Source organism: Peromyscus maniculatus, chromosome 14 (assembly GCF_049852395.1).
Source record: "Peromyscus maniculatus bairdii isolate BWxNUB_F1_BW_parent chromosome 14, HU_Pman_BW_mat_3.1, whole genome shotgun sequence".
NCBI lineage: Eukaryota > Metazoa > Chordata > Mammalia > Rodentia > Cricetidae > Peromyscus > Peromyscus maniculatus.
In genome coordinates this window covers 80,129,771-80,156,365 of record NC_134865.1, presented here as the reverse complement: position 1 = coordinate 80,156,365, position 26,595 = coordinate 80,129,771, and the positions used below count along the sequence as shown (strand labels likewise).

Genomic DNA, 26,595 nt, shown 5'->3' with positions numbered 1-26,595 from the left:
TTAGAAAAGCATCGTTATGACGAACTCTGGCTCTTCTGTTACAGAAACAGAGAACAGACAGAGAGACTTCAAGACAGAGAGCAAAATCAAGCTAACGTCAGAAGCAGAGGCACTTTTGCCTTGGGGGGGGGGACTGGTGGAAAATGAGGGCCTTCGGGTGCCATGGTATTCTTCCTTTCTTTTTTCTTTGATGTGTGGAATCTAGATATTTGAAAATACATTTGTTTCTTTAAGGATCTCACACATGTATACATTGTATTTTCGTCATATCCGTGCCCCAGCTCCTCTCAGCTCTCCCTCCCATCACCTCCCCTTCCCAACTTCACTTCCTCTTTTCAATAACCCACTGAATCCAGTTGGTGCTGCCCATATGCACAGAGGGTGGGACCATCCACTAGGGCCTTGGCAACCTACCACGGGCCACACCCCTGAAGACAACCTCCCCCCCCCCCAGCATCCAGCAACTGCCCACAGCTTCTGGGCTAGCGTGGGTCTCTCAAGCCCTTCTATGCTGGACTGCCGGCTGGCAGCTCTGTGTAGGCTTCCTGACAAGGTGAACTCACTGTGTGCAGATCCATGAAGCCATACACTGACCATCTGAATGCTCTGAATGCTGTAATTTTTTTAAAGTTTATGAGATAAATAAATTTAGAAACAACCCAGCTGGGCCACTGCTATTATTGTCGCCATGAGACAGAGGAAGATGCCGGCAGTCAAGGTCACTGTCTGGTTCAGGGCTCACTTTTGGAGCTGATTTATATAAAGTTGTCCCACGTGATCAGAATCTGCCATTTATCCCTCCACATCTTTCTCTGAGTGTCGTTGACTTTCCTGACACGTCATCTCCACAGGCTGATCTGAGTGCTGGACTTTGTGACCATCACATTTCATGAGTTTGTTTTTTGTTTGTTTGTTTTTTTCAAATTCTGACAGAGATCATTTTCTGTACTCATGGCTTCCCTATCACTTCCTTATCCAAGTTAGCTGTGACCCACGAATGTGGTCCATACACTTCCTGTCAAATTCTCCAAACACACCCTGGGCAGCTTGGCTCTACTGGAGAGAAGGCAGCCAGGCCCAGTGACACACAGAGATCTCTGCCAGCCTGTGTGTGGCACCTACCACCCTGCTCCATCCACCTGCCTCCCTGCTACTCAAAACTATGATGTCTGTCAACCTCCAGCTACCTGACAAATAGCCATCACGGTAGCGTGGGAATATCCTATGGGAATGCTTTCAGAGGTGGGTGGAGCCACACTGACTTGGAGCTAAAGGAAACAAGGTGTTCAGATTCCCGACTCTGCTGCTGTGAGTCTCTGCCCAAGTGACTTGGCTCCCTCATCCGTAAGGTGAGGAACATCATGGTGGCTCCTCGGGGCGCAGCAAGGAGGAGTGAGTTAGTGTTTTTATCAAAAGCTCTTTTAATGGGTGTCTGCTGGGAAGAAAGCACCCAAAAGCCTTGCTGGTACCAGTGGCCTATTAGTGCTTCTGGCTTTGTCCGTGGCTTCTCATTTTCTTTCCCCCTGCTTGCCTTGCTCTGCTTGGAGTCGGCCTTTGCTGTTCTGTGGTAGCAGAGGGCGAACCCACACAGGAGGGTGTTCAGTGAGGTCGCAGTGTTCCAAGTATGAAGTGTCCCAGCTTACACTTACTGGCTGAGCACAGGGATGGGCCTCGAGCCTAGCTGCCCAGCCATGCATAGGGTTAATGAGGCACACACCACAGGCTGTCCGGTCCCAGAGAGGAGCTCACTTACACCGAGACTACCACTAGTGACTCTCACATGTGTTGGGGGATGAAGATGGGCCCCAGGTTGTCTTCAAGGTCCCTCAGAGAGAACGGGAGTATTGTATGCTATAGGAGGCCAGGTGGAGGAGGGACCAGGCAATAGTGGTCACTGGTTACCAAGGAGACACAGAACGAAAGTAGCAGGAGATGAGAAGTCACCTCCTCTGAGCAGTGACTTTCAAACAGCCTGCTTAGTAAGACTGGCCTGATGGGAGGGGACAGTTGCACCCAGAAAGCTGCCTTGTCTGACTTCGGGTTCCACAGTCCTGAACATACTCAGCCACTGAGCAGCATGCGGCTGTGACAGTGACGGAGGGAAGAGGGAGGAGGAGCCCTTTGATGGACAGGTCCCAAGTGCAGGGACTGCGGCTACTTTCGCTTTTCTTTTCTCTACTAAACTGTCTGCAGAGATCTGGCTTATTACTCACAGTTGGAAGCCCTGCCCCCAACAGAGTGGTTTGAGCCCAGCCCACAGCTCTTGGTCCATTACTGTAGACGGTGTATGAAGGCAACTTTCTCAGGTTCTGCTGCAGAGGAGGAAGGTCAAGGCTGGATTGCCGAGCGATGTGTGGGCACTATGTCAGGTTCCTGGGAAGGCTGAATGAAAGGAGGTGTGAGTGCCCATACTTGTGGCTGTGTATAGCAGAAACGTTTCATGTCACCCAGGAGACGTAAAGAACTGAGACCTGCCACCAGAGCTGCATTGCCATAGAGTCGGTGAAATCCAGAAAGAAGAAGGGGAAAAGAAAGGCCCAGCGGAGGAGGGCCACGCTCCCCCCGCCCCACCAAGCATGCCACACAGCCAACACCGCCTGATAGTGTGCCATCTGTGTGCTTTGCTTTGGCACCTCTGGCTTACAGGAAGTGGGAGGTCCAAACGCTGGCCCCTCTCCCTACCACAGTCACCCGCATTAGGGAAAGCAGATCCCTTCCCTTTGGTCCCACCTTGACCCCAGGCCCCGCCCTGGTTCCAAGGCACCTGACTGCTTACACCTGGGAAGCTCTAGTTTGGAGAACTTGTAAGTCACACATCTGAGTGGCACCTGTGACCCCTGGGGCCTCTGTAAGATCAAGTGATTTCCACGTCTAGGATGGCCTGTACCTGAACAGCGTACAGGCCTGTTCTGACCCCTGGATAGCCACTGGCATCCATGGTGAACAGTGAAGCTACAGTCAAGGAAAGCCCAATAGCTTCACAAACCAGAGTCTTGGGCTTACTTAACACGCCCCTCAGGTCCATTGTGATGGGAGGGAGGGATATATGCGCTTGTGAGCAAGCCTTCTGTCGCCTGGGGCTAAAAATCACTCAGCCCTGCTTAGCCTCTCCCAGAGAAGACATGGAATGCATAATTGATGGGCCAGCCTATGCATATTCATGAGCTCATTGCCTTCCAAGGCCAGTTACCACTGCAAAGGCTCCTTGCATAATGAACCCCTGTGAGTGTGACCAGACTCAGAGGCCTCCGGTCTTCAGCATCACTACTGGGCTCTGAAACTTACTTTGAAGAAAATTCTCCAAACTGTGCTTGCCTATGCTAAAATGTGGGAGATCCAAAGAATGAAGCCTCCCCTGTGGGTCCAGAACCCTAAGGCTGCCTAAACTGGGGTTCAAGAGCAGCATTTCTGGGGATGCTGAGCCTCTTCTACAAAAAAACCGATCCCCATGACGATGGGTGGAATTCCATGTTCTTCATGGTGCCAGAGCCCAGAAAGAAGCCCTGTTCAGCCTCAGAGACCAGACACCTCAGGTGTCCAGACTGAGGTTACTGGCCTCAGTCGTTCAATCCAGCCAGATGCCTTGGCTCTCATGGATGCTAAGATGTACTTGCCACACACTTTTGAGACTGGGGTGAGTTGGGGCTGGAGAGATGGCTCAGCAATTAAGAGCACTGGCTGCTCTTCCAGAGGATCTGGGTTCAATTCCCAGCACCCACTGGCAATTCACAACTGCCTGTAATCCAGCTCAAAGTGATCTGACAGCCTCATACAGACATAAATGCAGGCAAAATACCAATGCGAGTGGAATAAAAATAAGTGTATCATTAAAGAGAGAGAGAGACTGTGCATCTTGGCTGATGCCAGAGTTTAAGAAGTGAGATTTCCTTTCTTAGTGGCCTAGAAATATATATGAGTCTCACAGTCAGTAAGACCTTAGGCTCTGAAGAAATAGAGCAATGTTACCATTTGCCACACACCTACTGCGTGCCAGGCAGTGAGCATGGCTAACATCTGCACAGCAGCTGAGCACAGGGCTGGCCCACAGTCAGAGGTTCCTTCCTTTAACTGCTCTGCACCTTGTTTATGGAGACAGGGTCTTTCACAGAAGCCGGAGGTCACTGATTGGTTAGGCCAGCTGACCTATGAGCTCCAGAAATCTACCTGCATCCACTTGCCCTCTCCCCTCATCCAGCACTGAGGTTATATGAGTGTGCCAGCTTTTCACATGGATGCTGTGGATCCAAACATGGGTCCTCCCTTGTGCTTTACTGACGGAGTATCTCCCCGACCCCAACTTTCCTTCCTTCTTGCTCCTAGGAAGACAGAGAGCTGTCCTGTATCTTCTTCTTTCGTTGGCAGGCAAACATTCACAAAAACTCTTAAGTCCACAATTTACTGAGGAAGCTTCGTGGCTTTGGAAGCATCAGTGCCAGTTGAATTTGGATTTGGGGGTAGAAGAAACCTAAAAGTTTTCCCAAACTAGTCACAACCCAATTAAAACGTTACACATGAAACCCAAGACGATGATTCACAGAAGGCTCCATCTGGTGATTCTCACTACACGCGTTTCACATGTGACTCAACTTTGATTTTTTTTCCTCATTAAATGCTAAACAGCACACTTTCTATCACAGTAAAAGAACATTTTAAAAGCCTTGCTGCCTGTGAGCTTGTGTGAGAATGCTCGGTGTGTATGCACATGAGTGTGTATTCATGGACATCTGTACTGTGGGGCACATTCATCTGTGTGGATCTGGGGGTGTATGCATGGGTCCAGTTTTGTTGACCCGCACTGTGCCTCAGACCCTACCTGGTTTGACAGTTCAGAATCAATGCTCATTTCATACAGGGCCCTGCAAATCCTGCAGCTAGGCTGGGGTGTATGAGTGTGTGCCTACACATTCATATGGCCTCATGAGTACACACACCTAATGTGGATGGGCACTACCTTGTGTGTGTTCTTGGGGGTGCAAACTCTGGTAGGGCTTTGAGAAAGTGCCTTTCGAGGGGAAGAACATCTCCATAAAAGGTCCAGAGGGGGCCAGAGAGAGGGCTGCATATATGAAGGTGCTTGGTGACAAGCCTAAGTTCAACCTCCTGGACTCGCTAAATGGAAAGAGAGAATCACCCCCTTAAGTTGTTCTCTGACCTCCACACGTGCACCAGGGCATAGCACCCCCACAAATGTACCCACACACACCACAAAATAAATAAAATTTAAAAATAATTCTTAGAAATTAAGTGTCCAACGGCATTTGAGAAAGAAGATCTCTGATATTAGGGGATCGCACAGATTCTATCACTCCAGGATGTGTCCCTTTTGCTGTTACTGTTTTGACACAGGGTCTCACCATGTGGCCCATGCTAGCCTTGAACTCTAAGGATCAAGAGGTCTTCCTAGTTCACACTCTCAGGAGCTGGGCTTAAGATAGCATCATCCCTGGTTTCAATGTGACGTTTGAACAAGCTCCCCAGACCAGTCGTCTCTAAAGTTTTAGGTTTGGTCTGGGAAGGCCGTTGAAGCAGGCACTCTTTAGAAATGTGCTTAGAATTTCACACCGATTCAAACTACATGACCAAGCACTTTGTGGCCTTCCATTCTGATTCCCAGGGGCCACGAGCCCACCAGGAATCTGAGGGCAATAATGAGCTGCTAACCCCGGAGAAGTCCGGCCACAGGCCTCCCTCAGCCTCTGCCTGGGCCTCCCGCCAGCCAATGACTCACAGTGGGGCTGGATGGAGTGGCCTGGCTGATCAAGCTTCTATCTCCTACAGCCCTGTATCAGGGCCAGGCCAGGACTGCCAGCCTGTGACTGCTTCTTTGGCATGGTCCTAGTGCTTGACTCTTCCACATCAGGATCCCTCAGATCCGATGTGATTAGTACTGGGTGGTGCCCCCAAGGCCCTGATGCCATTGGGGGTGCCATTCCTGGCAGCATAGTTAAGGGCCTTTGGTACACAAATCTAGGACCACACCTATGCTGACCGGCTCCTTGGTCTCCTGAGGTGCCCCCAGCACACCTCCACTCCCTGATTCTTCTTTCCCCAGAAACCATCTCAGGCTCCAGACGACCCACTGGCCAGATGACAGCCGGCAAAGTAGCAGATGAGGATGTGGATGTTGTATTCTGCCACCTGCCAGAAGGTAACTGCGTAGGTAAGCGGCTCTCTCAGAGTCTCGGTTTCCTCATCACTACGGTATTCCTGTGCTGAGCATGGTCCAGCACTGAGCCCTTTCTCAGCCTTCACTTGGTCTGCACGGGCGAGCAGATGCGCACTTGCCCCCTGGGAGGCTAGCGATGGAGTGAGCAGATAACACCCACCGCCAGGCACCTATTGCACACTGGCATTGTGCCAGCTCTCCTCTGGAGCCCAACAACAACAACAACAAAACTACTACAGGGAAATGAGGATGCGGTGGGTGAGACGATGAGGCCCAAGGACACACAGCCTGTGGGATCTGAGATGAAACTCCGTGGCCTTCCCAGTAACTCTGCCGTAGAGACGCTTTGCCCAGCCCTCCAGGACTATAGACCCCCAGACTCTCAGGTTGCCCGAGGCTGCCTCTCTGGCTTCAGCCCCCTGCTCAGTGTGAAACACAGAAGGGTGGCTGGGGTGCCAGTGCCAGCCTTTCTATATTATTTATGCCTCCCTTCGGCTGCCAGCAGGGACCTGGCCCAGAGGCCTGGCGTTGCCAGGAAAGATAAGGCGCCCACACCTGACTTGGCTTGTGTGCTCCTCCTGTTCTCGAAAGAACGACGACAAAGCCCTGTTGTTCCTGGCCCTGTGCAGGAAGCCTGACCTCCTCCTCCTCGGGAAAGGGAGATCGACCATTAGTGAGATTGTGGCAGGTCAGGTTTACGGCTTTCCTCCACCTGTCCCCTCCTGCAGTACAGCGAGGGCCTAGAGGCAGGTACTTGCTGGCCCAGAGGGCACAGGGTTTGATGGAGCCCCCCCTATGTACCGGGCTTCATACTCACAGCCTGGAGAAATCTATACAGATCTTTGTGGAGTTGGTATTACATATCCCAAGTGCCAGGTGGAGAAACTGAGGCTGGTGAGGCTGAAGGAGTACTCCCTCGGATTGCATAATTGGCCCACAGATCAGCCAGTGCTGCCCCTTGCTGGGATGCCAGACTGAGTCATGTGTCCTCAAAACACGACTAGGAAAGAGTGAGTTCATGCCCACCCACGCTCTGTCCTGAATACAGTCATGTCAAACAGAAGTCCACAACACAGAGCAAAAATGCAAGGCCACCAAGGGGAGTCCCAGAGGCTCTTCTGCCGTCATTGCCTGGCCATTCTTCCTCCTTTAGCACAGGGAGCCCAGCAGGCCACATCTAGAGGTCTGACGGAGCCCCCAGGGCCCACAGGGACTCCGGTCCAGGATCACACATGGCACTGCGGGACGGTAGAAGGCAGGGATGAGGGACAGGGACTCTGCCAAGCTGGTGACCCCGCTACCTGCCATGGAGCTACAGGGATGTCATGTCTTCAGGGGTGGCATGCAGGAATGCCTGGACACCAACAAACACAGTCCTGTCCTCCCCTGTGATTTCTCAGCCCCAGTCACGAAGCGCTTCAGAGACTCTCAAGTGCAGCCCCCTCCCATCTACAGACCAGGCCGCTGAAGCCCAGAGAAGGGCTGTCACTTACACAGAGGCTCCGGGGTCGCCGGGGCAGGCAAGGAGGGCCTCCGACACTGGCCTAGTAGAGGTACTTGATGAAAAGCTCCGGGGCCCGCCCTCTAGCCCCACAGGCCTGCAGGCCTGCCGCTGAACCTTGGGCTAGCTCCACTGCCGATCACACGCTTCCAGACTCAGTTTCCCTGTCTAAAAACATCATCCACGGCTGGTGGGACTGGGTACCAGTAAAGGGCCTTTTCGAATAAGTACTTCCGGAAAGACCTTGGAGGAACAGTAAGGATCAAGGGGTGTATATAACAGTTCTGAACCTACTGTGTGCCTGGTGCTGGGGAAACAGGAGAGGCAGACCCTGCCCTCCGGCGCCGTCACCTAGGAGGGGACACCAGGCAGGAATCAGAGGGAGTGCTGGAGGCTCTTAGGGGCTATTACTGCCCAAAGGAGGCCCCTCCCCCACCAGGAAAGGAGAACGCAGGGGGAAGAAGGGCTAGCCTGGGGGAAACCTGGCACTCCAGCCAGAGGGGCTTGCACTGGCAACAGCCAGGCGATGTGAACTGCCTGTCAGCCATGTCAGCGTCCTTACCTGCTGCTGTGGTAAAAAAAAAAAAAAATACCCTGACAACTCCACGGAGAAAGGCAGATGTAGGCCTACACATTTTCCTCATTTTATACAGGCCGGCATCCCAGCCTAGGTGGTCCCCTAGGTGGTCCCCTCACCGTTAAAATTGGTCTTCCCACATCAATTAATGTAATCAAGACACTCCTTCACAGACATGCTTAGAGGCCCATCTCCCAGATGATTCTGTAAGACGACAATCAATACCAACCATCGCAGAGGGTGAGGAAGGATCAGGTGCCTGAGTCTGAGGCTCTAGCAGTCCTTGAAGAGAGTCAGACCATGAAAGGAGCGTGCCAGGATCAGGCACTCATGCTTAAGACCAGTGGGGAATTCCCCCTTGAAGACTCTCCTCACTGAAGTGTCGGGAACTGGGCTGAGGAATGCCCCTGGAAGCATTGGTGTGTGTGTGTGTGTGTGTGTGTGTGTGTCTGTCTGTCTGTCTGTCTGTCTGTCTGTCTGTGTCTGTGTGTCATATATGTATGTGTGTGGTGTATGTATGTGTGTGGTGTATGTACATGTATGTAATTGTATGTGAGTGTGTGTGTGTGTGTCTGTGTGTGTGTGTCTGTGTGTGTGTCTGTGGTATATGTATGTGTGTGTCTGTGTGTGTAATTGTATGTGTGCTTTTGTGTGTGCATGTGTGTGGAAGCCAGAGGCTGGTATCAGGTGTGTTTCTCTGCTGCTTTCCACCACTCACTGAACCTGGAGCTGGGCTGGTGGCCGACAAGTTCCAGCGAGCTTCCTGTGCCTGCCTTCCCAGAGCTGGTGTCTCTGTGCCCAGCTTTTCACACAGGTTCTGGGGACCCAAACTCGGTCCTCATGCCTGCGTAGACAGCACTTTGCTGAGTTGTCTCCGGTTCCTTAAGACATGTATTTTTTTTTTTTTAAGGGTAGGGGCGGCTACCCTTCCTGAAACCAGGCCTATGCATCCTCTTCCACAGCCCCTGCTTTCTCAGGGCCATAAATCAGCTCCTCTAAAGAGGACCTGGGGGTAGGGAGGACAGAGACAATTGCCTTTGGCAAGCTGCAGTTCACAGGCCAACCAGGGTTCAGTTTCTAGAGGCCATGGGGCAACAGAGTCCCACCCTTGAGGTCACACTGCCTGCTGGGGGGCTCTCTCTTGGCACCTCAGGGTGGCAGCAGCCCAAGCCCATCTTCTGCACTAAGGGATCCCAGATGCTTCCTACTTCAAGGGCCTGACCTTGCAGGAAGGGTGGGAATACAGCCGGAGGAAAGAGCTGTTAGTGGCCAGCAAGAAGCTTATATACTGGATCCCTCCATATTGGTGGGGTGCTGGGTTCCAGGCACCCCGTGTACCAGACCCCAGATCCCTCATCTGAGAGAGGGTAGTGTTTGTAAAGAGCTCACACTCAGCCTTCCTTGCTGTCTCAGTCATTCCCAAGTTGTTTGTTAGGGAAACCTGTCATCTGGTAACGACGACGAGGTATCCCTAAGTGTTCAGAGCAGTCTCGATGCCGGGGTGTGAGGCTGCAAATGTGAGCCCCGCAGATTTAGAGGCCAACTGTGCTTCTTCTCACATGAAACAGTCCTGCCACTTATCTGAGAAGGTTTTTGTTGTAGATACTGTCTTGCAATGTTGTCCAGTTTGGCCTTGAACTCCTTAGCTCAAGGAAATCCTCCTGCCTCAGTCTGCTGAGTAGCTGGGACTACAGGCTTCGCTGTGCCCAGCGACCCATGAATCTCTTGGTCCTTCATTCACCAAGGCTTTCCTAAGCCAGACGCAAACACTCAGGTGGGCTGAAAGGCCAGGGAGGCCCAAACTGTAGTGACCACACAGGACAGAGCGTATGATGTCTGGGGACAATAGCCTTGAGATCCAGGCTTCATGGGAGGAGAAAAAGTGTTTCTAGGGCTGGGGAGGTAAAGCACTTGCCACTCAAGCTTGAGGACTAGAGTTCAGTTCCCCAGAACCAATTCAAATGCCAGATGGGGCACAGCAGTAATCCCACCTGTAATCCCAGCATTAGGAGGGAGGAGAGGGACTCTGGCCAGCTAGAGTAGCTGTATGGACAAGCCCTGTGTTCCATTGATAGGCCATGCAGCAATAGATAATTCAGAAGGGAATTGAAGAAGACTCCCCACTTCAACTTCAGGCCTCTGCATACACACTTACATACACACCCATACATGTGAACATACAAATACGATATATATATATTTATATGCATGTAAATAAAGAGAAACAGCCCCTATGTGTCCAGAGAAGAGCCTGAAGGACTATGCTGCAGTGTGGGAAGATGCAGGGTGCAAGATACATCCGGGGTGAGGATGCCCTTCCAGCTACCAGGGAGAGCAGGAGAAGAGGCAGCTAGAAGAAAGGAAGAGGGCAGGTATCACGGGCAAAGAGGGTGCTGTTCTCTCTGGGACAAAGCCACCTAGGGAAGAATGTGCGCTCCTTCCGGACATTTTCCTGGGTCCCCAGCCATAGGCCTGGGAGACATAACATAACAGTGTTAGTGTCTGTAATGGGCTCAATAGTGACCCCAGAGAAACCAGGTCCTAATCTCTGATCCTGAAAAGGCCACTTGGGGTGGAAGAGGTGTTGTTAGAACCTGGGGGACACGGTGATCCTGGATTATCAGATGGGTCCTAACCGCTCTCACAAACGTCCTCACCACAGAGGAGCAAAGCCTGGAGGGCCCAGGAAAGGGGAGGCAGGCAGCCACAGACACACACAGAGGAGAGGCACGCTGGAGCTGCAGGGTGCACAGGAGGACTCCTCCCCGAGGCAGAAGGTCTGTGACACCTGGGTCTGAGCCCTGGGACACTAACGTTAGACCCCAGCCTTCAGAACTTCAAAGACGGCTCCTTTCTGTTGTCTTGAGCCAGCCACCATGTTTGTGGAAGTCATACAGGGCCACAGCCGATCGGTGTAAGGGCAAGAGGTGTGGGAGCAGTGAGCAGGCAGATCGGCTCTGGGGACGGAACCCACCTAACCCCTGCAGGCTTTGTTAAAGCCTGGCCATCTGTCTCCGGCTCTGTGGTACCCATGCTGTCCGCATCCACAGCTCCCTACAGAATAAGGCTGGCATGGGTATAGATGCAGGAATGTGTAATCAATTCAGGAGATGTCTACTGACCATCTACAGACAAAGATGGTGAGGTCCCTGCCTTTGGGGGTCTGACTTCACCTAGCACCCTCTCCTTTCTGTTTCTCCTGAGAGCCTGTCTCAACAGGTCACCCGCATAAAACGAAAGCTCTGGTTTCAGGGGCTCTGATCAAAAAGGACCCCGGTTCCCCAGCTCTGTCTTTGAGCACATGTGTTAAGACCTCGCACTAGTGGCTGAAACAGCCGGAAGGAAGGATTTACTTGCTTGCTGAGAGGGTACAGTCCATAAGAGAGGGGAAGCAGAGGTGGGAACAGCCCATGGCCACGGAAGCAAGAGCCTGGGGTGGCTTGCTCACGTCTTGGTAGATCACTAAGCACAGCTGGGACCAGAAGCTGGGGCTGGATTTTAACCCTCAAAGTGACCTCCAGCCACCCCCTTCTTCTGGCTCAGCCCCACCCCCACAGGACCCATAACTTCCCAAAGTGGTGCCGCCATTGGGGACCCAGTGTTCAGATGCATGAGCCTACAACAGGGACATTTCACGTCTCTGCGTCATCAGCCTCATCTCGCACACAAGGGGACGGGCGTCAGGAGAGGACACAGATCACATAGTTCCAGGTGGCAGAACTCAAGTGCCAGTGTCAGCCTGGTTCCTCCATCCTGCCCTCCTTCCCTCCACCTGTGGCCCCTTTGGCCCAGAACACACCACCGGGGCAGAGAATGCGCCTGGCACTCAGCCGGCTGCGGTATCTACGAACATCTGGCTCAGAGCCAGGAGTTCTGCAGGTGTCACCTTCCTTTCAACTGAATAGATTCGGTGACTACCCCAGGCCCCTCAGAGACTCTCCCCTCCTCCCAGCCTGGTTCTGTTCCCAGGAGCCTCCTAATAAGCTCGCCGTTCCCAGGTGGGTTGGTTTCCACTGTGACAGGCTGATTAGGTCCCTCACCTCCACCCGGCTCAGGTTACCGATACACAATCAGCCTAACCTCGGCACCTCTACCAGGCCGTAGGCGCTCAGCACAGGGCACAGCTGCACAGCCTCACGGGAGGGTGCCCCTGCCTACAGAGCCCTCCAGTGACCAGCGGAACTGTGAAAGTCACTGCTGCAAGTGCCCGGGTGTCCACACTATTTATAAGAAGGACACATCGATTCCCCTTGTCAGACACTTGGTGCCAGCCAGGCCTGTCTGCATTCCACCGGGGAGTGTCTGTCTTGGCTTGCCCATCCACAGCCTGGCAGCACTTCAAAGCTGAAGGGAAGATCACCCAGGCCTGGGCCATGTCCATCAGCACCTTCTCTGATGGCCTTTCCAGTAGGGCTTTGGACACACACACGCCTCCATGTGTCTGGCTTCCTCTTTGTCCCTCTCTGCTACCAGCTTTTGGAGGAAGGACCCCAGTGCAGCCTGAAGCTCCAAACAGCGATGTCCACTGGAAGGCATCTAGGGTCAGGACCTGAACATTGCTTAAACTTGAGAAGCAGATGCTGTCACTGTCCCCTTATACAGGTTGGCAAACTGAGGCTTGAGGTCACAAAGCCAACAAGGGTTGGCCCGTGAGTATCTAAGAAAACACATAGCAGCCTTCGTCACCAGAGAAACCAAAGCCACAGTGAGTTGATCCCCCATACTCCCCAGAGTGACCACGATCATAACGCAGTTCCCTGTAGGGATGTGGGGTCAAGGCAGACATGCCAGCTGGCACTGCTAATGGAACACAAAATAAGCACCCACAAGCCACGGTCTGGAGGGTGAGTTCTCACGCCAACACGGCCAGGTGTGGCGGCTGGTGCCATCAGCTAATGAATGGATCAGTCCCCGCAGCGGGACTTGCAAAGAGGTACAATGATGTCCTGACTCTGGCTGCGACAACAAGCTTGGATATCCCCCTAAGTGCGAGAGATCTCAGCTGCACAGCATCCAACAGCACACACGTGCTCAGTCCAGAGTGGGCAAATCCAGAGACTCAGGAAGCAGACTCGAGGCTGCCAGAGGCCCAGGAAAGGGAGAGGTGTGAGCACTGTTGGGTAGGGGATGCCTTCATGTGACAATGGCAAGATAAAGGGCAGCATACTTATTATTCTTTTGAGAAAAGAACCCATGTACCCCTAAAAGGTCTCAAGCTTCATATGCAGCAAGGATGACCTTGAATTTCTGAGCATTATCCCTAACTCCTGAAAGCTAAGATCACAAGCATGCATCATGTACTATGTACCATCTCACCTGGTTTGGGGCGGTGCTGGGGACAGAAGCCAGGGTTTTATGCATGCTATTCACTCTACCAACTAAACCCCACCCCCACCCCTAAATGGTCAAATCTTATAACATATGGGTGATATTTCAAGAAAATAGTTACCCCCCCCCAAAAAAAAATGAGAGGTGGGACAATGGAGGCAGGATTTGAACCCACGACTTACCCCTACAGAACCTGCAGCTGCAGGTGTCCCTGGCCATTCCTTTTGTTTCCTCAGATGGTCTCAGGGGACCCTGAGCACAGCTCCCTTGGCTGTCCACTCCATGAACCTATATCCTCTGAAAAGGCTGGCCTGGAGCTGTAGGCAGGAACTGTCCAGGGGCCATGGGGCCAGCCTTCCACCCTGGTCCTCTTGCTGCCCTGAGTGTGGCTAAGGACACCAGAGACGTTTGCTGAAAACCTGGCTACAGCCTCTCCTCCTGCCAGGCCTGGCCCAAGTGGAGTCCAGCCTGGTGAGGAGTAGGGACACACACAACCTCATAGCCATTACACCTGTTAGTCCTGGTGGCACCTATCTGTATCATCTTGGCACTACTGAGACTCATCCCTTTCTCAATATATTCAGCAAGTTTTAGGAAGGACAGAAAAAACAGACAAAAAGTCCATAAGGAGAGACTGGGGTTTTGTGGCATGGGGTCCACTTTCCTAAGCCTCGCCCTCCCCGCAGCAAGGCTCTGCAGCCTTGTTCCCACTCTCTACCTGACTGATGTCTGCCGGAGGACAGGAGAGCGACTTGGCACTTTTGAAGACCAGGGGTGCCGAACTGGGCCCTCCCATCAACTCTTAGGGCTCCCCAGGACTGGCCGGCCGCTTTCCCTAAGGTCCTGCAGTAAGGGACTACCCAGGCCTGTCCACAAGCTCCCCTTGTCAACTCTGGCCCAGCACAAACCCGGAGTGATCAACAGACACAAGCGGGGTACTCTTGGGCCCCCGAAGTGGCCCAGCCCGTGAGCCATGGCCTTTCTCCACTATTTACAAAGCCCGAGCCACTCCAAAAGGAAGCCTGACCTCCCCTCAGAGTCCACTGCCTGTGAGCCGCAGCTGGTACTCCTCAGAGTCCCCACATCCCCGCCCTGTGACACTGCACCCTGCGTACAGGCTGGGGCTGGGACAGCTCCACATCCTCTAGAAGTTTCTCTATATTTCCAGGAGAGTTGGGCCCCTTAGGATCGACCCTACAGTGGAGGAATAGAGGGGCCTAGAACCCGGGACCCTGTGCTTGCACAGCAGACACTTTCCTGACAACCCTCCCCAAGCCCGAAGTTTTGGGTCGGCCTGGTCGGTTTTGTTTTTTCTTCCTGTAAATGTTGGCGTCTGTCTGTTACTTGTGTTCATGCCAGGTGTCTGAGCTTGTGCATGAGTGTCACCTGACAGAGTTGGGACAACCTGCATGAGCAAGCACAGATGGGAAGCAGTGTCTGCGGGCAGGGCACATGCACTTACATGACAGGAACCTGGTTCCGCTGTGAGTCCTCGGTGGAGGGTTGGGGGAGGGGGGGGCACAGGCAACATCATTGCAGCCCTGGACAGGATGGAGAGTCCTACTACCGCAGGTATTGTTCAGCCTATTCTGGTCATGGGGCAGATGGCTGGTGCTTTGGGGGTGCCTCCCTGGCCCTGGCTCAGGCAAAGGGAAGAGATACATTTGTCTTTATGTTGAGCACCTGGCTAGGACCCTGTGGTGAATACTCGGGAGGCAATGGACTTACCCAATGGGGCTTTTGCGACAGAGCTGACTCCAGGCCAGGCCTCCAGCTTCAAACCTAGGTCTCTCCCGGAAGCCCTGCTTTCCAATGACACAGGGAGCAGGTGGTTCATCGTGCATGCTTGGTAAGAACTGTGGCATTAAAGTGAGCACCCCTCTCAGAGCTTAAAGCCTATGAGGGTGTTTGTGGCTGTACCGATATTTGACAATTTCCCACTGGAAGTGATGAGGTAAGATTCCTAGAAGACGTGGTTCCAGCCAATGCAGGACTGCAGAAGCATTCTCTCCCCAGAGCGGAGCTCACAGCCCCACCTACAATCTGTCCTGTTTCTAGTGACGTTGTACATCCTTAGGGAAGGGATCATGGACATCATATAGGATGAAAACTTGTGTGGAGTGTGTGTGTGTGTGTGTGTGTGTGTGTGACATATGTATCAGTATCAGATGCACACACATGTAAAGGCCAGGGATAGTGTCTCTCATCGAACCAGAAATTCACCATTTCTGCTGGGCTGATCATCCAGCCAGCTCCCTCTTGTCTCTACCCCCAGTGTGGGGCTCATAGGCACATAAAGTCATGCCTGGCTTTTTATGTGGGTGCTGGAGATTCAAAGTCAAGTCCTCAGGCTTGCAGAGCAAGTGCTCATCCCCACTGAGCCATCTCCCCAGCCCTGCAAACTCTACTTTAAACCAGGTCTTCTCTTGTGATAAGAACCAAGGTGTGCTGTGCTCTGCCCTCTGATAGGAGGTAAATTTTTATTTGAATTCATTTGGCTATGCATATATACTATCAGAACAGTGTTAAAAACTGGTTGGTTGATTAGTTAGTTGTTAGTTAGTTAGTTAGGTGGGTTGATTGTTCGTTCTTTTATTAGTTAGTTAGTTAGTTAGTTAGTTGAAACAGGGTCTTACTCTGTAGCTCAGGCTGGCCTCAAACTCCCCATTTTTCTGGCCCAGTCTCCCATGCTGGGATTGCAGGCCTGTGACTACAGCCTCTGGTAAAGCTCTCCACTATGGACTGAGTCTTCTGTGTATTGTGTGTGATCGTGCCTACCAGAGCCACAAAGCAGACTGTCCCTGGAGCTTTCACAGACCTCTCCCACTATTTTCCTATGACCATTTTCTTCTAAGCTGCCTGGGACACCACCACTTGGTCTGTTCTGGGCTTTGCCAGCCACAGTCCTCTTTTGTTCCTTACCAAACAGAACACCAAAAGAGACTTTTGGAGCTGGGGAGATGTCTCAGCCGACTCAGTTGGTAAAAAGCGAAGAGCTGAGCTTAGATGAGCAGAAGCCGCTTGAAAAGCCTAGCAGGGCAGTGTGCCCTGAATTCTCCCCGGTAGGAAGGCAGAGGTGAGAGAATTCCTGGGCCTAAAGGACCAGCCAGTCTAGCCAAATCAGTGAGCCCCAGGTTCAGTGAGAGACACCGTCTCAAACACATAAGCTAGAGAGAAAAACAGTGTGACCTCTGGCCTCCACATGGTGCACGCACGTGTGAGCACACACACACACACACACACACACACACACACACACACACACACACACACACACACACGAGACTCTTGACCATCAGCAGCTAATGTTTCCCTTAGCTGTGTTGTTCCTTGATGGAATTGGAACCAAATCTTTCAGAAGTTGATTTTTTTCTTTCCTTTCTCTTTTTCTTAGATAACATAAATTTATTGTCTCACAATTCTGTGACCAGAGGTCTGAGACTGAAGTGTGTCTATTCTCTCCTTGACTAATACATGGTTTCTTGTTACCCTTGCTTCTTACCTGTCTCTGTTCTGATTTCCTCTTTTCGATTAAAATTAACAAACAAATCCTATTACATGTGATTTATGGTGTGCACACGATGTTTTGGAGTCTGCGTGCGTCGCTCGAATCTGGCAATGAACAAACAGACCACCTCGCAGGGTTATCTAACGCCGAGAGCCCTATCACCACACTCTCTACTTTCCATGAGTGCGGTATGCCACCCTCAACAACCGTGCCGTCCCGCAGATCCCAAAGGTACTTCTTGAGTCTCCCTAAGATTCTGTTCTCTTGTCCAAGACCCTCCCTGCCCTGCTCCTTGCCCTAGCTCCAGGTAAGAACCATTCTACACTCCACATCTACGGACCAGTTCTTTTAGACTCTACAAGAGAGTGAGGTCATACAGTATTTGTCTTCTGATGCCAGACTCGTCATTATGTTGGGTGACACAATTCCATGCTGTGTTGTCACAGGTGGCTGGGTTTCCTTTTTTATGGCTGACTAGCCTTCTATTGTAATATCCCACACTCCTTTATCCATTTATCCACCAATGTACACATCATTCTGGGTGAGGGTTTATTTTCAATAATAGCTCAAAAGCGTAGCTAACAAAAGCACAAACAGACAAATGGGATCGTATCCCTTGAATGAGCTGTGCACAGCACTGGAAACATCCCACAGGGCCGAGAGACCACCTCCAGGACGGCAGACAATCCTTGTAAAGGACAGTCTGCCTTCTGGGCCCTCCCTGCTGCATCTGTAGATCCAGCCAACTGGGAAACAACGTGTTCAAGAGCAGAATATCACGCCGTGGCTGACAAGGGCTGTGTAAATAGGTCCAAAGTGTCCTCTACTGGACATGTGCAGACGACCTTGTCATCTCTTCCTTACCAACACAGTGTAGTAGCTTTCCATAGACTCCACACAGTGGCAGGAAGTATCAGTCATCTAGAGATGATGTAAAGTACTCCAGAAGATGTGTAAGTTGTAGCATTTTATGTAACTACTTGAGAATTCTTAGATCCTGGTATCTTCAGGGGTCATGGAAGGGCCCCCAAAGGAAAACTGTATGCATCTAACAAAGGGTTAATATGCAGGACACATGAAAAGTTCAGGGAGCTAAGAGCATGTATAGCTCTTACAGAGGACACACATCAAGGGACTCACAACCACCTGTAACTCCAGCTCCAAAGGATCTGACACCCTTTTCTGGCCACCTTAGGCACCAGCATGTCCATGCACATGCATTTGGATGTATACAGAGGGAGAGAGAGAGAGATAGAGATCTTTAAAAGAAAGAAAGAAATCCAAGTCAAGTGTAGTGGTTCATGCCTATAACCCCAGCATTGGAGAGGCTGAGGCAAGATGAGTGCTGTGATTTTGAGGCTAACCTGGGCTACATAGTGAGTTATAGACCAGCCTGGGTTACTGTATATAGACCCTGTCTCATAAAAATAAATAATTAATTAATATTAATTTATTAATATAAATAATATAAATTTATAATATTAATTTATTAATATAAATAATTAATTTATATTAATTTATTAATATAAATAATTTATATTAATTGATATAATTAATTAATTAAATTTTAAAAGGACCATCAGTTGTGGTGGCACATTCCTTTAATCCCAGCACTCAAGAGGCAGAGGGAGGAAAAGCACTGTGAGTTTAAGGCCAGCCTGGTCTACAGAGTGAGTTTCAGGCCAAGCCAGAGATACATAGTTAAGATGCTGTCTCAAAAACCAAAAAACTGAAAACTGAAAAATTAAATTAAAAAGAAAAGGAACAAAGGAAGAAAGAAACTCAAATAGCTTGGTAGTTAAGAACGAAACAACCCAACCGCAAAGTGAGGAGCCAGGCCTGATGGACATTTCTCAAAAGGAAACATTCGGCTGGCCATGAGGTGTGGGCAAACACGCTCGACATCAGTGATCACCAGAGAAATGTAAACCAAAATCACAGTAGACATTACCTTGTGCCTGTTAGAATGGCTGGAATCAAAACCATGAGGAGCCAGGGAAACAGCTTCACGGAAGAAACGCACTTGCCACACAGACCCAAAAAAAAACCTGGGTTCAATCTCCAGAACCATGTAAAAGTGAGTGGAGAGAATTCTGACTTCACATGTGTACTCAAAAATGCACACCTATACACATATCATCTACACACACACACACACACACACACACACACACACACAATACAAAACATTTAAAAAATTGGAAGGCAGCTGAGGAGGAAGAGCCCTCATCCACGGCTGGTGGGAATGTAAACTAGTCTGGCCACTATGGAAATCAGTATGGAGCTTCCTCAAAAAATTAAAAATAGATCCACCATCTGATCCAAATCTCACTCCTAGGGAAATGGAATCAGTGTGTTTAGGGACATCTGCACTCCAGGCAGCATGTCAAGACAGCCAAGAGACAGAAACAGTCTAAGTGTCCATGAACAGACGAATGGATATTTTTGTGCTTTTAAGTGTAAATTCACATCTGTGGGAGAGCAAGACAGCTTGAAAATTCTCGCCCTTTGTTTTGTGTAATTTGCATGTTGAAAGTCACATGACCTACATCATGAATGTCTGCTGACCACAGTTTACGCAATGCATTCTGGGCTTTTCATAATTAAAGTGGATTACTACAACATTACAAAAAAATCTTGGAGTAGGGGAGAGTCAATAATATTACAATTATTCATTCAGACAGCACTTGCCCACCCTGTTGCCTTCATGCATGTCATGTGACATGCTTTGGCCAATGAGATGCCAGCACAGCCATGTCCATCACTTCCTGTGGGGCCATACAATTGGCCATGCTGGTGTCAGCTCTGTCTTCCCTGGGTGAATGATGTGGGGGGAGGGGAGTGGAAGCATCCCAATATACACTTCTGTGTAGGGGACCTGCTCTACCTGGAGCCGACTGGAATGGACTTTGCATGAGTGAGAAACCCTTCACCACCATGAACCACGGCCATTTGTGTTTTCCACAGCAAACCAAGCCCGTCCTGACTTCAGCACAGCCAGTGGAAACCAAGAGGACCTTCTAATGAGTACCAACCTTGAAATAAAAATGCAGCGTACAAAGGACCACTGAAGGGTTAAACCTGCCTTAGCAAACAGTTCCTGTGCTCTATTTTGACTGTATAATATCAAGAAGAAAATCGTCTGTGGCTCCAATGCTAATAACTTTCTTTCTTTCTTTTTTTTTTTTTTTCCGAGACAGGTTTTCTCAGAGAGATCCACCTGCTTCTGCCTCCCAAGTGCTGGGATAAAAGGCGTGTGCTACCACTGCCCGGCAATTTTATTTCTTTTAAAAAAATATGATAAATCAGGCTGGTGAGATAGCTTGGGATGTGAAAGCACTTGCTGACAAGCTGACAAGTGGAGTTTGATCTCCAGAACCCACACAGTAGAAGAGAGTTGATGCCTTCACATTGTCCCCTGACCACTACTACATGTGCCACTGTGTGTGCACATTAACACACACACACACACACACACACACACACACACACACTGTGAAAAAATGCAAATACAGGGCCCACAAGATGTCTCCATAGATAAAGGTGTTTCCCCCAAGCCTGATGAACTGAGTATAAGCCCTGGGACCCACATGCTGCAAGCTGTCCCCTGATCACCCCTGATCACCATGTGCACATATGGCACACACCCAAACTCATACACACACATGCCCCCTGCCTCTCCTGGACTCCACATTTACAGGGCATTGAAAGGCATCATCTCACAGACTCCCCACAACACCCCAAGGCCACAGTGTCACCTCCCCCTCACAGGTGAGACTAAGACATTCTGCTGGGTCCTCCCCGACCTCTTGACCTCCATAGCCTTTCTCCAGTGCCTCTGTCCGCAGCACCTCAACAATCCAGGCGCCGACCCCCACCCCAACCCCCCCGCCCGGCTCCAGAGTCTTCACTGGCTCCCTTCTACCTATAGATTGAAGGCTGAATGCAGTCACTTGACTAGGAAGGAGGACGTCAGACACCCCTCAACCTCAAAGGGCAAGCAGCCCGGAGCAGAGCCTCAGGGCCCAGAGACCCCTCCAAGAGCAGTGTCCCAGAGAGCTTTGCGGTTTGGATCTTGACCGTGTCTTAGAGGCCCATGTGTTAAAGGGGCACTATCAGCAGGAAATGGGGCCCAGTAGGAGGAAGTTTATTAGGACCCTCTTCCCTCCTTTCTCCCCCTCAGCTTCCTGGCTACCGTGAGGTAAGCCGCTCTGCCATCATGCGTTCCCACCACAATGTCCCGCCTGCCACTGGCCCAGAGCCACAGTGCCAAGTGACCACGCACTGCAATCCTACAGGGAAGGCAAAGTGACCCTTTCCTCCTTGTGAGGTGATGGTCTCGGGTACTGTCACCGTCACAGGAAGCAGATGGACAGTGCTTGGGTTCACCTCCTCCAGAGACGCATACAAGGCTCTGAAGTGGGCTTCCAATCAGCCAGTCAGTGGGCATAGAGGAGGACAGAACCCAGGCCGCCTTTTGGACACTGAGCTGACATCACCCCTCTTGCTCTCCTGGCGCTAGCATGGCTGGTGAGCCTTGAGAGGCACAGGGCAGAGAGCCTGGCTCAGACCGCCAGAGTGACCCAGGCTAGCTCAGTCCCTTCCTGGAGCCAGGGGCCTGAGATCATCTCAGAGGCCTCCCCTGTGTTCCAGGGTCACTCCTGGGTCCTCTCTGCCCTTTTCACAGTGTTGGCCTACCCCGAATCCAGGGCAGGGAAGGCTGTCAGGCCTCTCCTCGGAGGTCTGCACAGCCGTACCGGGCAGAGTCTGGGACAGTGTGGATTGGGGGCAGCTTCCAGGGAGACACTGAAGAGCTGGGGTTGGCCGGGGTAAGAAGAGGGGGTGGGGCTCCCTTGGTACCTGCTGAGGGACCCAACATGAGGCCTTGGGAGGAAGAAGCCGGGACTCCCATGTGCCTGGACAACCAAGTGAACTATGGATGGTTCCCCCAGTGGCTTGGGAAAATGCCTCTGAATTGACGCAGAGAACCAGGTACTTCAAGAGCCGAGTACCTGGGGGGCCGGTGGGGATGTCAGGGGCCCTCTTAGCTGAGTCTCCTGGCAAAGGAGTGTGAAGTGAGTTGATGTTTATGGGAGAGCAACCCTCCCTCAATGACAGTATTAAGAGGGAGACCGAGGCAGGCAGAGCTCTGTTCAAGGCCAGCCTGGTCTACAAAGCAAGTTCCAGGACTGCCAGACAGAGAAACCCTAGCAGCCGTTTCTCAAGGTAAGAGCGGGTTGACCGCAATGGAATTGGCAGAAGTGACACAGGAAGAAACAGAAGGTCACTCAGCAATCAGACGCATACTCAGTTATGCCCCAACCCCACCGTCATAGACTCAGTTTCCTCTCCTCCACCACATTCTCAGTTTCAGTCCCCCACCGCCATATACTCAGTTATGCCCCTTACCATGCACTCACTTTCACCACCACCCCATACTCAGTTATGGTTACACACACACACACACACACACACACACACACACACACACACACACACACATACCATGCTCTCCAGTAGGACAAATGTTCACCCATCAAGTAAATGAGTTGCTCAGGGCCACAGAGCCAGTGAGTGGTAGAGCAGGGATTCGAACCCTGAGCTGGTCTGACTGCATTCACTGCTATCTGATAAGGCAGCAGGCTGTTCTTAAGGCTCAGAGTTGACTGCACACGTCATTTCCCTTCCTAAACCAGGAGAAACTGGCAGCCGGAGGCCGGGCTGCTCCTTCCTATTGGAAGGGACTGGATGTGGTAAGGTCAACACAGGAATGTTGGGATGTGTGGAATAAGTCCCTTCAGAGCTGGGGTGTCCAGAAGGTGCTAAACACAGACCCAGTGAGGGATGGGGCAAGCCCTCATTTTACCAATGTTGAAACTAAGACTTTTGTCAGATCACGTGATGCATCCAAGTCACCCCTGCACCCAGGGAGAGTCTAGTCGAAAATGCAGGCACTGAAAAGGCCGTGTCTTCAGCGGGCCGGCCGTTCCTGCTATAAATACAGTGCTGACTCCTGGGTAACCTTAGCCTCCTCCAGGCTCGCCCGCCCAGGCACAGGGCCATAGATCGCAGTCTGTACCACCCGCTGCGCTCTGCTCTCGGATGCCCTAACAAGGTACCACATATTTTTTTACAGGCTCCAGATAATTGGAGGCAGTGTTGAGCTCTAGCTATCTCTGAATAAAGGGGTGTTGCTGAAGGCAGAGACTCCTGGAATGAGGACCTAACCTGGGTACTGAGTAAAGAAAATGGGGTGAGCTTGGTTCTGGTCTCTGCTGAACGCTGCAGCAGTGGGATGGATGGCCTTGGGCATGCCATCTGCCCCCTGGACTTCAGTTTTCTTAGCTGTACAGTGGAGTTGATGTCATGCACCTCCAGGCAGTCAATAGCCTATCCAAAATGGCCAGGACTAAGTCCCTTCTTCGCTTCCTTCTCTGCACGGCATCTTAGTTATTGACGAGACAGCCCCTCACATTGCTGACCTGCACTGGCATCATTTTAATGGTGCTACATGTTTGGGGTTCCTTGATTCTTACTGCAGCATGAAGGGGAGAACCCCTTCACTGCCCCCCCCCCACGAAGAGATGAACTATAGAGCAACACCCAAGGGCTCGCAGGTCTCAAGAATGTTGACACTGTTGTCACGGTCCCTGAGACTGGTTAGGGACAACAGGGAGATTCCACGGCAGCTTCCTGGGTCTGTTGCCGGAGGCAGGAGTCCTGGAGAAACCTGAATGTCAGGAGACTTTCCTGGCCAGATCCGGCTACCCTGCCCCCACTGTCTAGTTTGGCTTGCTGTTGTTTAGGGGGAAGGTGTCTCTTTTGTTTTTTGTTGCTTTGTGGGTTTTTGTTTGTTTGTTTGAGACAGGGCCTCTCTTTGTAGCTGAGGCTGGCCTCAAACTTTAAATCCTCCTGCCTCAGCCTCCTTAGCAGGGCATGTTTAGGTTCTCAAACAAGAGTCTAGGTCAAACTCATATATGGAGGACAAAGACCACTGCGTTGTGTTTTACAACCAGGAAAATGATGCTCGGAGCTTGCCCAGGGCCTCTGCTGAGCCAGGACAAAATGAACTAGTAGTGACCCCAGCCCCAGCCTCCCAGCCCAATGCCTCTCTCCCAGTCAGGGAAGAGACCGAGAGGACACTCTGGACCCCAGGCTCAACACACATGCGCACTCAGTACCACGCCATTGCCCTGGCAGGCTAAAAATTGTCTTAGCCTTCCTGAAATACTCTACCTACGGGTGGCTTTACAAACTGCTAAAATGAGGGCTGTGTCCCGGGTGCAGGGAGAGAGCTATTCCGGGTTTGTGTCAGGTGTGGGGCCTGGCCAGCCAGAGACTGATGTTGGCTGCCCCCCAGGCACCGGTGGCCTCCACAGCCGGAGAAGCAATGCTTGGCAGCCAGCTCTGCTGGCGCCCAATGGAAGCAGGCGAGGTCAGGCTGCTTTTGTCCATGTCTCCCTCCCGACACACATGCACACCCAGAGCCAGGCCCAGACTGTCCATCAGATGTCACAGTGCCTCCCGGGACAGCGTGGCATGCCTGTGAAAGCCCAAGAATCACCAAGGCGAGGTTTTAGGATCAAGACTCTATGGGCCAGAACTGAGCCGTGTCTTACCAAGGACACCGCTGCAGGGAGATGCCCAGGCCGTGTGTACCTCTGAACACCTGTCCTCAGTCCCCTCTTACCCTGTCTCAAAGGAGCCACTGCACTTACGACATACCGGGCACCAGCAGACACTTTCGTACATTATCATAATTTTCACCCACTGTGAAACCACATTCCCATTGTCACCCACAGACACTGAAACTCAGAGAAATCAAACCACATGATCGATGTCACACAACCTGTAGATCGGGGCCTGGACCGATTACTCCAGAGCTCCACAGTAAACACTGATCATCCTGTCCTCTGCACCCACCCTGCCCCAGGCTAGTTCAAGGAAAACATCACAGCCTGCCCACTATTCGAGACAGCCAATCCCCACCACATGTCTGGGCATGTGGGCAGGACCCAGAATCTGACTGCATCTCCTCTCACCTGTCTCCCTAGCCACCTCCAGTCCAGAGGGTTTGGAGGTCTCAGCAAGCTGATCTGGAGCCGGTGGAGGGGCTCAGGACATCCCAGTGGGCTCAGGGCCCCAGGAAACCTCCCAGGCCCTGTGAACCACCCCAGGTTCATGGTTCCATGCCTTCTCTTGCATATGGTGTCAGAGGCCATGCACCCTGCACCCACTTGGAAGCCCAGCCCCCAGTTTGATTCCTGCACCCTGTGGTCAGCGCTGCCCCTTCTCCGGGCTGACAGCCTGAGAATTTGTTATAGACACAGCTTCCTGCTAAAGCCTGCTAGGAAATCGGGGGCGCGGTCAGAACTGAGCTCTGGAACTCAAACTGCCCACGCTGGGCTGCAGCTCCCAAGTGTCAAGCGAGGAGGAGGGGGTCCCCACCTCACTGCTGCCTGCTGCCTGTGGGGGGCCGGGTGCCCTTGGTGACCGGAGGCCTTGCCTTTGCAACCGGAGCCATGGCCGGTAAATATAGCAACTGCCACTCACCAGCTGAGGGGCCCTCGCCGTCCGACATGGTGGGGGAGATGGGCGGCCAGCTGGCCACCAGCCTGCAGGGACACTCAGAGCCCTCCACAGCCGTCACCCACCCAGCCCGGCTTGGGACTGCTCTGTGTCCAGCCCCTAGGCAGTGTCCTGCCTCAGCCAGCCTGGCCACCCCCCCATGTTGGGCTGGGCAGATAAGAGCGTGCTCCCGGTGCCAGGAACCTGTGCGATTGGTGGATAATTCTAGGCACTGCCCTCCCTTGCCTGGGGCCTCTCCTCAGCAGCCCCGGAATGTTCCCTGAGAAGCCGCTGCACCCCTGGATGCTGGATCAGCCCCCAGAACCCCAGCTCTGGAGACTATGGAATGCCTATCCCCTCCCTCCTGGTGGTTGGTCCCACCTACTGAGCCAGGACCATTTATGGGCATTTAGTGTAAGAGACTATCAAGGGATGCTGCCAGCGAGTGCATGCTGGTACCAGGAGGCATGCAGAGCATGGCCACACTTGTCGCTTCCTTCTGCTTTCCAGACAGCCACATCAGGTCCATGTCACAGGCAGGGTTAAGTGACCCTGAAGGGAAACCAGCCTTCTAGGGGTGTAACCGGGATCTGGAGCCAGGCTGTCTGTCTCCAAGGCATAGGAAGCCTTGCCTTTGTTTAGCCAAGAGCACCCACACTCTGGACACGCACAGGGTGCACTCAGCTCTCCACATGTTGGGGAGCTATGTGAACTGAGGGAGCTCCCTACAGGGGAAGTGAGGTGACTCCTGTGCTCACACAGGAAACACACGGTTGAGAGAACACATTGCTCCAAGCACTTAGTATGTGCTTGCTGTATGCTTGACTAAGATTCAACTGAGTCCTCTCCTGGTTCCCAAAGGGCAGTGGGCAGTTCTAGTGTAGGACCAGGGCTCCCGGGGGCATTCCCCCAGTGTTATGCTTCCTGAACCCCTGGGATCTGGGGTC

At 52.0% G+C, this 26,595-nt stretch overlaps 1 protein-coding gene across 2 annotated transcripts in view; it reads right to left on the bottom strand.

Moving 5' to 3' along the window:
* The window catches only part of Eml1 (EMAP like 1), a 161,152-nt gene extending 135,196 nt beyond the window's left edge, over positions 1 to 25,956 (bottom strand). The window contains exon 1 of one of the 2 annotated variants that reach the window (XM_006971690.4): positions 25,634 to 25,956. In XM_006971690.4, coding sequence (XP_006971752.2) covers positions 25,634 to 25,661 — 28 coding nt within the window. In that variant the 5' untranslated portion in view covers positions 25,662 to 25,956. The remainder of the gene's footprint in view (positions 1 to 25,633) is intronic. The other variant, XM_006971691.4, reaches the window with a different exon arrangement.
* Positions 25,957 to 26,595: the final 639 nt, after the last annotated feature.